Genomic DNA, 12,727 nt, shown 5'->3' on the forward strand with positions numbered 1-12,727 from the left:
GAGCAACTGAAATTATCAGTTTTTGGATAAATAAAATTTCTAAAAGAAACAACATTTTACTACTTTTTTCAATATTGAAAATTAATATTAAAGCAAATTAAACACATTTTGGAATTTTTTTTAAAAAATACTTTTATTGCACCTTCATATTTTATTCAACATTTCACTGTAATTACAAATATTCTAATACATAACATTACCACATAGGAAATATTCCAACAATTCCAAAAAAGTATTATTGAAATCAGTCAAAAATTCATGACATCAACATTTTTATAATCTCTTATATATAGCATCCTTAACCTAAAAATAATACACGATTTGGAACTTTTATCATTTAGCAATCTTATTGATTTTTCCATCACAAATACAGCAACCATTCTTTTTGAAGGACAACATGATAAATAATCCACGTCTTGCAAATATTTATTATTTACTTGTGCATATTGTGAAAAATCATTTTATGACTGAATAACCAAATAAATCTAAAATTAGATTAAACAAAAAGTTATGATCATAATTTTGTTTATTGTTTTAATTCAACAAATTGTGTTATTGGTTTTGCACATGTTGGACAAATATTTTCATTTTTATTTGCATTATTCCAACATTGCAAACAATAGCAAGGACAATTACATGGAACTGCATAAACCACAGCTTCCTTAGCACATGAACAAAGTTTGTTATGTACTTTCAAATACTTTTCAAACTCTTTACAAGCATTTACTGTGACTAAAAGAGGATCGTGTGTATTTTCATCTGATAAACTCATTGTCTGTAAATACCCACTGACATGTTTGTTGATTGCTTCTTGTGCTTGTATAACTTCCCTTGTTTTGTTCTGTCTGTTTGTAATCAATGTCAACTGAATTTGAGCCCTTCGAATTCTCATATCATAAAGATTAAAAATTTTATATGTTATTTCACGTATTTCTTCCATCTTCTTTTCTTGATCTGTGTTGATCCTTTCAAGTAATTCTGTTGTTTTGTCAATTAACTTATCAAATGTTTGATCATGAAGAAAAGATTTAAGATGAAGCATCATTGATTTGCAATTTTCTACTGCTTGAGGAAAGTTGTTTTTTTCCTTGTTATAAATCTGAATTAATGATTTTAAATTTGGGATGAAAAAGTTTGCAAATTTTCCAAATTGATCAAGAGGCACATCAATGTCAATATATTGGTTCTCACATACTGATTGGTCATATATTTTTAACATTGTCGATGGAGGCAAAGTGGTGCTTTCCATTATTTGATTTATGAGTGGAACAAGTTAACGGTTTTCAAAATGAATATCAAAAAAAATTTTAGGATTCCACATTATTCATTAATTTAAAATGTATTTATTTTGTGGGTTGGTTCAAATACCTTTAAAGGCTGAGGAGTCCAATATTTGATGACTTCAGATTTATCTAATGAAACGACATTTGATGAACGTAATGTACCTAAAGGAATATTAGTAAGAATACTAATACATATAGATAATAAATACATTTACTAAATCAAACACATTTTAAGAATTTATTAGAAGCGAATTAATTTTATCTTTTATATACTTGTTGATAAATGAATTATTGATTTCATATTTATGAACGATTTATGACAAACATAAAAAACTTTATGTTCAAACCAAGACAACTTCTTCCCCATCTTTCCAACCTTATTTTGGACATTTAATGATTAAAATCATCCCAAAAGAGAACTTTGATTTTCTTCTCTTAAAAGCCAATCTTGAAAATCGGTACCACTTTAAAATAAACTATACAAATGAAAGACACCCGATAATATAAACTATTCAATTTATTGTAATGTTCTGAAAATTTAGATAATAAAAAATTTAAATATCTTTTTAGCATAATGAATTTTCATAATGTAGTTTTAATAAATTTACAAACAATGCTAATTAAATAAAATATAGAAGAATAATATAAATTTATTTGATGGTTTCTAGTCTTATAAAGTGAATTATAAATTTCATAACTTGTCATTAAAATACCATTTTTTCATGTTAGACCAACTAGTTCTCATCTAAATTTTTTTCATAATTAATTCATAATTTCGAAGCATCTCAGAAATAATCCCAGATTCCAAAATTTTGTGTCAAATTTCTGGCGAAAAGCTTTGAGAAGGTTGAAGCGTTTGGCCAATCAAAAAGTGGAATACACCGTTTATTGTTTCAAAATTGAAATCGTAAATAAAAATGCAAGTAAAAAGGCCTGTACCAGTTAGCGCTCGAAATCGTGTTGTTTCTATCACTCCTATGCCACAAGTACATAGAAGTAATATATTACCACGAACTTATTCCCCTCCTCCATTTGACCATCACGCAAATCAACCAAAAGCCAACCAAATCGAAGACATTTTTGGAAGTTTTAAAGCATCACATCAAGCCAATAATATACCATTACTTGCACGCGGAATTTCACTTTTGTCAATTACTCAACTTCGTGAGCTTCTTCGTGACTATTCACTCCCTACTGGTGGAAACAAACACATTCTTGTGAATCGCCTCATAATTTTTTTAGAAACGTTTGGACAAAATCAACATAATTTATTAATTCAATTTTCAGCTAAGTTAAAAAAACTATTATCAGTTGAAAGTGAAGAACCACAACAGGTAGGACTTCCAGAAGAACCTGTCCAAGTTCATCAACTTCCACCAGATGTCAAACAATTTGTTAATGATTATTCGCCATCATGTTTATTTGAAGTATCAACAGATTTATCCAATCCATTTGGGCCTATTATAGTCCAAGGTAATTCACTCCAAACTCCATATGTTATTTCTCTTTCCGCTCCTCCAGTATCATCAGTACCAATTCTTCAATTTATACCATTTTATCGCCAAGATGAGATCCACCGCGTTGTGTTCCAGCTTGACGACATCGTTATTTCCCTTCAGAGCCGAACACCTTGGCATGATATGTCAAATTTCATAAATCGGAAAGAGACCATAAAGATCATCTCCGTTGAGCCAATGATGCCGATGGTTGCCATTGTCAAGTGGATGAGGCGCGTTTCCATACCACATTTGATCCGACAAATAATCAATGAGAGGGAAGTCACCCCAGAGTTCGCCCAAGCGACTCTTATAAACGCTCAGCCGCCAAACGGTATATGCCCGCTCACAAGGAAGATCATAACACATCCCGCGAGAGGTATTAATTGTACGCATGCGGAATGCTTTGATCTGTCTGGTTTCTTATGCAGCGCAATAAGAACAAATAATTGGCAGTGCCCAATCTGCAGAAAGATAATGACCGCCGAAGATTTAAGAATCGATACAAATTTCCTTGGAATTGTGTCACCAATGAACAGATGATGGTAAAATAAAACGGATGTGTGAGATAAATTTCTAGTTGAAGAATTTCTTAATAAATAATTATCAAAATTTTGTTTTGTTTGAATGTGAATTTTATATATATTTTTTACATAAATTGCAAACTGAGAAAAGATTTAATACATATTACATATTGTTGATGAATGCAAATTGATATTTTAGTAAAATTTTAAAACTGATCTAAAATCACCATTCGAGCAAAAAAAAAAAAAAAAAAAAAATCAATAGTTACACGTACGAATTTGGTATACAAAGCCAAGAAACTTTATCTCTGTACCATGAATGTTTGCAAACATTAATTCATTTATGAATTTGAAATATCAAAAGCAACATCACATTTATAATAAACTATTGAATTAATCGAAATTTCGATAAGGAAAATCATACAAATCCATTTCACATCATTATGAGAATGTATTGCATACGACACACATGTTCTCAGTGAGCACATTCAGATTTTTATGACATAACTTATTAAATTAATATTTTATTCTTGTCTTGCTTTATTTTGGAAGAAAAGCCCATCCACGAATTTCTTTACTTCATCTCCCAATTTTCCTTCTATTTCCCCAATTTTCTTTTCTATTTCGTCCAAATTTCTGCTTATTGCGTCTGTACGTCTATTTTCTATTGTCAAGTTCATTTGGAACACTCTATATGCCATATCGTAAGTTGTAACTATTATTACGAATATTTCTTTATCAGGTTTTTCTTTCTTATTCATATCCGACAAAATCTTGTCGAAGATGTCGAACAAATTTGCTGTATAATCGAAAATACTTTTATCCGTATCTTTAAACTCAGGAATTGATGAATTCGGACCTTCGATAATTGAGTTTAATATCAAATAACAATTTTGGAGAATCAAAATACAATAAGTTGTTGCGTTTAATTTCTCCCAATGATATAAATGCTCATTAATTTTTTCGGAAGTATCTGTCAAATAAGAAATTGCGTTTTTCATTGTGTTATATATTAATTCATATAATGATTGTAATAAAGAAGAACTTTGAGATTCCAAAATATAAAATGAGTCAATAATATGCGCAAATAATTCAGTTAATATATACTTAGTTCGATATATTGGTAAAAGCGAATCTTTTACTGTTATTTCATTCAAGAAGAATGAAATAATATGAAAGTGATTTATGATATAACGCCATGTGCCATTATAATCATTAGGCAAAACTAAGAAAAATGAATAGATATAAGGCCATAGTATCGATTTCTTATCGTTAAGATTAGAAAATGATTCAATGATATATAAGATTTCATCGACATTAAATTCATGTGAATATTTACAATGATATGTTATTAAATTTAATAAGTTCGGCCCAATTGGTGTTGATATATACATTCTTAAAGCGGATATTAACTTCACTGTATAATTCTTATGAAGTTTTAATTGATCTTTAAATAATAACGTGATCTCTAATAAGGTTTCGATTGCATCAGAGTTTTGTGTTTTCATGATATAATCTAAACAATTATTTAATAAAACTGATAATATTTCTCTATCAAATATAGTACAATCTTTTTGATTATGGAAGAATAATGTAAGTATTTTAAATATCATCGAATTCGTTGTCGTAGGAATATAACGAGTTATGATAATTAAAAAGTCTGATTTTAACATTGAATCGATATTTGATATATCAAATTTAGAACATAACTTAAAACAATATTCAGTAAATTCACAAACTAAATTAATTGTTGATTCTGGTATAAATGAATAATCAAAAATAGCATTAAGGAGTCCAAATAATGGATCCCCGATATATGTTAATATATCTTTTAAAATTTTGTCATTTTTGCTTTTGTTTGAGATATATTCAATTGCTTTTAGATATGAATAAATAGATGATATATATTTCGTTAATATATCAGTATAATAAAGTGAATTATTTACTGATTTAATGAATTGGATATTAAATGTTGGCTCATTTAAGAAATACCATTGCATTAATTCAGTATCAAGATAAAAATTATTTTCATTTAAATTCATAGAAATACTTCGGAACTTTTGGAAATCAATTTTATAAGGCTCAAAACTTTCATCAATATCCAAAAAGTAAAAACTATTTATAATTTCTATTAATTGTTCGGAAATTGATTGTGATATTGGTTTAGTTTTCGAAAATGGATTTAATAAAGTTTCATTTAATTCATTACCATCTGATTTTATAAATCTTGGATCATTTAATATTGAACATATAAAAGCATTTAAAAAATTGGATTTAATTCCAATTATTTTTATATCTTCTTTTTCATCAACAACTTTAGTTTCCATATATTCTTTAATTTTATCCCAATTTTTATCAGTGTTTAAAGTTTTTGAAACATCAGCGGTTTTTAATAATTTTTCTTGTATGATTAAATCAGAATTAGAATTAAGATTAATATATATTTGTGCTAAAAACCTTGATAAAGATAAATTTAATAAATTATCTTGATCAATAATATTATCAAAAAAGACATCTAATATAAAACGCGCTTGTTTTTGTATAAAGCCATAAGCAAAAGTAGGCTGTGTTTCAATAGCTGATGAAATGAATTCGATTTCATTACAAAATTCTTGAAGACTTTCATTGTCATTTTTGGAATTAAAAAGATTATTCTTTATATTACTTTCAAGTATCTTTTGACATTCTTCAGGATAAAATGCATTGATTGATACTGATCCAATTGTTGATGCCAAAACACATAATAAGTTAATGACCATTAATGAAAATGAACGTAATTCTGTTGCTTCTTTTTGTTGATATGTTAAGAAATGTATTAAATATTGACATAAAGTTGATGAAAACGATTTTTCATCAAATAATTTCTTATATAAAAGTGTTACTTTATTACCATTTTGGATATTAGCTGTTAATATATATTGAAGAAGCTTTAAAGCCGATGTTTCGAAAATAATTGCTTTTTTATATTCTAATTCTTTGTCTTCGAAAGTAATTATTTCTTTTGATGTAGTGATTTGACCGATAGAAGAAGCTGCATGACAAATTATAGTTAACAATGAATTAATGAAATGTTGATCTTCATGAATTCTTTCAACTGATTCCTTATTAACAATTGAAAAATCTAATAATAATTCAATTAACTTTGTCAAAACTTTCCATTTAACAATGTTTGATTCAAACTTACGAAAAACTGCTTTCGGAAAATAATCGAAAACTAAAATCGATACAAATTCCGGAATATTTTCGATTTGTGATTGATATTTAAAGTAACATGAAATTGTTAATTTCGCAAATTCAATCATTTCGATTATTATTTTATAATTGTTACTTGAGTTAAGGATAATTTGTGATATTTGATGATATTTATTCTTAAAACATTGGTCGATATAAAAAATGGGTTCAATATGATTACGTTTGACAACCGAATTTAATATCTTTACAGCATAGACACTATAAATTGGATTCCATATAAAATCTTCTAAAAATGTTATCAAATCATTCATGTTATCAAAGATATCATCATCGTTTTTGGCTTTTAATGTTAATAATGAAATTGGTCCAATATAATTCTCATCAATTATATTAGATACTAATTTTTTAGATAATTCTTTTAAATCAAAGTTTAATAAATTTAAATTATTAATTGTTAAATCACGACTTTCATTGTTTTGATTAATAAAATCATTTTGATTACCTAAGGATTTCTCTAAATAATAAATAAGTTGATAATATCGTGATTTAGAATTGGTTTCTGGATTTTCATTATTAAGGTTTTGAAAGAAGTCATAAACTGCTTGATCTTTAGCTTCTTCAATAATATATTTTGTTATCTTTTTTTGCTCTAATAATGTTGATTTTTGTGTGTTTTGATATAATTTAATTAAAAAGTCCCAAAAAGTGCCAGTGAAGAACGTTAAGGTCGAATGAAATGATTGATGATATTCTTCGATGAATTTTATGTTTTGCTGGAACATAACGGTACAACAATAGCTATAAATACTTTTAGAAAAGTACCTTTGTGTTATTGGAAGCCATTGGTTAAGTAATATCCCAAATATGTCAAAATGTTTTAACAATGATATTTTGTTAAATTGGGATTTGGATTTGGTTTTCTTCTCTTGAGAAGAAGAATCATTAATGAAAAAGTAAATGGGTGCAAAAGCTTCATCATGGAAATTGGATGTTATTGAATTAAGTAGATCTGGAGAATCTAATGTGATTAAATAATGTAAAATGGTTTGACAAAGAAGAACTTTGATTTGAACATCTGAAGAGTTGGCTATGCGGATGAGTGATTTTAAAATAGTAATGAGATTACTATTATCTTTTTTACCACTCTCGACATTCTGTCCTTCTGAAGAAATCCAATCAGCAAAACAATAAATTGTCTCAATAACAATAGGTGATTGATTAGCCTTAATGAAAGTTGTAAGAAATTCAGTTGTAAGTATAAGACTTGATTTAAAAAAATCTTCAATAATTTCATACTTACTTTTTTCTTCTATTTCGCTGGGTGATGATTCACTTGATGGCTGTAATGTTGGTTTTTTGTTTTTCAATTGAGATAATACTTGGATAAACTTTAATGGAAGCACATAATCATCAATATTTTCTATTGGTTCTCTGATGAAATATATCTGTTTAATGATTTTAAGAAGTGATTCGGCTTCAATTGAACCATAAATAATCGGAATTTCGTTGTATAAAGCATGAAGCACTTCCATTCTCTATCCAAACAAACTCTGTTGAAATAGGGTTGTAATATTATTGGTCATGCAGAAAATAAACGGGTTCTTTTAGCGCCAAAAACGAAGCAAAAAACAATTAATGTATGGTAATGCTTGATAAATACTATTAGTAACCCAATTAAAAGTGCCTTTCACAGCTCTTTTCTATTTTCCGCCAAAACGCAGAAAAATAAAACTTATTCAGATTCCAAAAAAAAAGAAGAACATAATAAAATATGAGAATATATTGTTCATGCATGCTTGGGCTATTGGGCCAAATAAGTTGGATTGGTCGATAAAAAATTAAAAAAAAATTTATTAATATATTAATTTGTTTTTTGTCTAAGAAGTATTTTGGTTGGGCGCTGCTTCGAAGCATTGAGTGATGCAGATTTTTCAATTAAACCTGGTTTTGAATTTATCAATTTAACCAATTTTGCTTGTGTCTTTCGAATTTTGTTTGTCCACATTTCTATTTCAGATTTTGGTATTCCTTCACATAATTTTTTGAATACATCAGAAAGTTCTTTTGCAATAGAGAATATGTATGATCCTTCAAGATGATAACTCATGGCATTTTTCCAAATTAAATTTACGTCTTTTTTCCACTCGTCTATTGTCTGATATGTTCCATCTTCCAAGTGTGTAATTACTGTTTGGAGGTCCATTGGTTTTTTGATTTTATCTAAATAATCAGGAACATTATCCAAAATAGGGTCAACGGGCCTCAAAAAATATGCAGATATTGAAAAATTTGTGATTTTTTTTGTAATTTTGAGTGCCGCCCTTTTTTGGGTGTCGTTCATATTTAACTATGGGGTGCTCCATTTTGAAGATAGTTCACAGCTTGGTGAAAATGAGGTCTTAAATTTACTTCAGTCAAACTATTTCCCAATATTTAACACCTATAAATGCAGAACAACTGCTGATTCTAGCAGAAACAAAATCTTTTTGTGAAAGATTTTTATTTAAAGATTAAGATAGAAGTTAGCATTAATATCAATTCCTTCTTGAATAAATAGCAAAAAATTATTACTAGACATAAGCACCTTTACCATATCGTCCTCAACAGTATGGCTGCTATCAAGATTATAATTGAAAAATCATAAGATTTTGAAGAATGTTAAAAAAGTTCCTCAAACTCCAAATCTTGCAATATTTAAAATATTATATTTTTCAACAATATTTTTAGGTTAAGGATGCTGTATCGAAGAGATTATAAAAATTTGAAATATTAAAATAAAACAAATATATATTTTTAGCATTAATATCAATACCTTTTTGTTCAAGAAGCAATTTAACTACTTCAATATGACCATATTCAGATGCTTTCATAAGTGCTGTATTAAATAATTTAAATAATCTCCAAATATTGTTTCAAAATAAAAAATTATTTAAATAAATTTCAAATAAAATAAATAAATTTCTTTACCATTAATATCATTTCCTTTTTGATTTAAAATATATTTAACAATTTCAATGTTTCCAGATTCTGATGCATAAGGTAAAATATTATTTGAAATTTGATTAGTTTTAACAAAATGGATAAATATTATCAAATTTGCTCATAATTGATTTTGAAGTTTGAATAATATTTTCTTTGTTTAAATTAAAAATTAAATTTTTAATATATATTAATTTTCCAATTCGTTTTCATGAATTTCGCTTTTTGCTTGAGATTCCATTTAAAATGCCACTTTTATGTATAAAAAAAAAAAAAGAAAAAAAAAAATCAAATAATTTTATAAAGTTTCCTTTGAATGATATAATTTTTGTTTATTTAATCCTTAACAAAGAAAACTCCTTTTGCGTGTAAGTTCCATTCTTCGGTCCATTTCTTTCGTCCTGATTTGATGCTTCCTTCGCGTAGTCCTTCAATAGAAATTTCGTTACTAACAAAAAGCTTCCGAATGATTTCACTTAGTTCTTTCCCATCGTTGAAAAGAAGTCCGTTTTCGCCTTCTTCAACAAGTTCTCTGATGCTTTGATATTCAATCGACAAAAGCGGTAAACCTGCACCAATCATATCGAGGCCTTTCATAGGTAAATCGATCCCTGATGATGACTTATGAAGAGAAACTCCAACATCGCACGTACCAAGTAGCTCTGCATATTTTTCATATTGAAGAAATTCAAAATAAAATGAAATGTTTCGGTAATTACGTCCTTTAACTTCGCTTTCGAATGAGCGACGCCCGGGACCAATCCCGGTGATGATGAATGAAAGACTTCGCGAATTACCTTCGAGAATTTCTTCTAAATAATCAGATGCTGTTAATAAAATGTTAATATCTTCGTCTGGCGTCCACGATGTAGATGTGATGACCCAAATGTCTTCTGAATTAATATTTAATTCTTCAGAATAACGCGTTCGTAACTCGGGACAATAACGAAACAGTGGCGACGGACGATCATAGACAACTGTGCTTTGAATGTTTTCATTCAGTAAAAATTCTTGAAGTGATTTAGTAACTGTAATATGTCCATCTGCAAAACGTCCAAAAAAGATTTCTAAATATTTAGAAATTTTAATAATAATATTTGGAACTTTGTGAACTTTTAATAACGAATATCCAAGATTGTGCCAGTCAATGACATAACGTTGGCCTTTAAAGAACTTTAATAAAAGACAAAATGGAATGGTCGGAATACTCGGTGGATTTTGTGAAACTATTAACTCAAATCTTGGAAGTCGAATAAATAATGTAAGTAATTGTAAAAATAACCATAAAATTTTAATTGGTGCATATATCGGAAATAAATAACGTGGTAAATCAATAAATGGACGAATTCGATGAATGTGAACATTTTTAGATTCTGATAGTTCTGAAAAAATTTGACTTTCAGTATAGCCAACAACATGAACTTCTGACTCTGGAAGATGTGAAAGACAAACACAATGATTTTGCATACGAGGACTTCGTCCAATATCTCCTAAAACTATAACGACATAATTTGGCATGAAAAATTGATTTTTTTTATTTCGAAGTTTATGAATTGGTGAAAAGTGACAAAATGAAAAATTAAAAAAAAAAATCAAAAAATGAAAAAATTAGAAAATTAGAAAATATTTTTTTATTTTGAATTTATGATCTCTTTAATTCAAAAATAATATTAGCTCCATATTTACTTTCAAACTCTTTGAAATCAAATGAACTCATAAATTTCATTGAAAGAATTTCTTGATATTTCATTCGAATTTCAAGTGAAATTTTTTTTGATTATTCCCTATAAATTTGAAATTAGTTCGATCATTATGTTGATATTTAATACCAATAACACTATTAAAATCTGTTTCATATCCAATATTTTCAAAACCAACAAGAATTCCATATTGAAGTTTGTCTTGAATTTGATGTTTCATGACGAATTCAATCGATCGATCAAGATATGAGAAAATTGGAATAATTTCAATATTTTTTAATGTGAAAATTACTAAAAAAATCGTGAATCTGAAATTCGTTTGTCTTTCCAATTATAAATACTATTAAATCCAATATTAATCGGGTGATGAAGAAATGTTTCAACCAAAATTAAATTTAATCCATGAAATGTTTCAAATCGAATAGAATATTTATTATTAAAAATTGTCGTCGAACTATGAAAAATACGACGAAATTGATCATTTGATGTACCTGTAGTAAAATAGAAATTTTCTTTAAATGTATATTTATTAAATGTAGTAAAATAACTCGTTTTAATTGATATTGGAAAATGTTCTTCAAATGAAATAGAAAAAATTGTTTTAAGACGTGGAATAAAATTATTAACAATATATATAATTTTGGGCGTTTCATCACTATAAATTTTCCCAATTATTCGTGAATATGGAAATGTGATCGTACTTTCAAATTCTCCTCGAAGATCTCTTGAATTTTGTCGTTCAAATGTCGTTAAAAATTTATGTTGTTGATATGGAACAGATATCTGAAAAACTTGTGTTTCATTAAATTCGAAAAAAATGTAAAAGTTTATTAATGTATTTGGAAACTGTCTTCATTAAAATGTATTAAAAAAGTGTCTAGATCTAAACGGTTTTCATGTATGAAATATTTAATCTTTGATTCAGAAGAAATTACATATAATATTTACTCATATATTAATAAAATAAATGTTTCTTCTTATTAAAACAATTTTGTATTTTATTATCTAAAACCAATAAATTAATGCATTGTATTCATATTTAATAGAAGGTTATATTTACTTTACATTTTTACTTTTTTTTTATAATGATTATTAGTATTTATAAAATAAATAATAATAATGAAACAGTCTTTTTAAAAATGGGATTGAAGATAAACACTCAAAGGGCAAAAGCAATAAGAAAGTGACAAATTAACGTACAAAAACATTGTACTACATGTCGTTTTTATTTATACATGTAGGTGATTATTAGTAAAAGAGAATGTATTTAAGCACACTTCTACTGTTTCTATTATTCATTTAATCTCAAGCATGGGATAAATCAAATTTTAAATTATATATAAAAAAGATGATAAAAATTGATTTCTCCTAAAATCACTTTTTAAACACTGTAGTATATTAGCAAATTTTAAGCATAGTCATTATTAAAAAATTTAAGTCCTTCTTTGGAACTCCATAAAATTATTGACAATATGCTCTATCCTTGTATACAATTTTTTTTTATCTTACAAGACATTGAGCGTAAAATACAAACATTTGCTAAACAAAATATT

At 27.1% G+C, this 12,727-nt stretch overlaps 2 protein-coding genes across 2 annotated transcripts; one reads left to right on the forward strand and one right to left on the reverse strand.

The window, feature by feature from the left end:
* Positions 1-2,200: 2,200 nt before the first annotated feature.
* GO595_006362 (MIZ zinc finger family protein) lies at positions 2,201-3,322 on the forward strand (the record flags this gene model as incomplete). The annotated part of the gene is made up of 1 exon (XM_067919706.1): positions 2,201-3,322. The coding sequence occupies one exon, from the start codon at positions 2,201-2,203 to the stop codon at positions 3,320-3,322; it is 1,122 nt and encodes a 373-aa protein (XP_067773240.1).
* A 6,488-nt stretch (positions 3,323-9,810) lies between these two features.
* GO595_006363 (chitobiosyldiphosphodolichol beta-mannosyltransferase) lies at positions 9,811-10,992 on the reverse strand (the record flags this gene model as incomplete). The annotated part of the gene is made up of 1 exon (XM_067919708.1): positions 9,811-10,992. One exon carries the CDS (start codon positions 10,990-10,992, stop codon positions 9,811-9,813), a length of 1,182 nt encoding a protein of 393 aa, XP_067773241.1.
* Positions 10,993-12,727: the final 1,735 nt, after the last annotated feature.

Source organism: Histomonas meleagridis (genome assembly GCF_020186115.1).
Source record: "Histomonas meleagridis strain 2922-C6/04-10x chromosome Unknown contig_44, whole genome shotgun sequence".
NCBI lineage: Eukaryota > Parabasalia > Tritrichomonadida > Dientamoebidae > Histomonas > Histomonas meleagridis.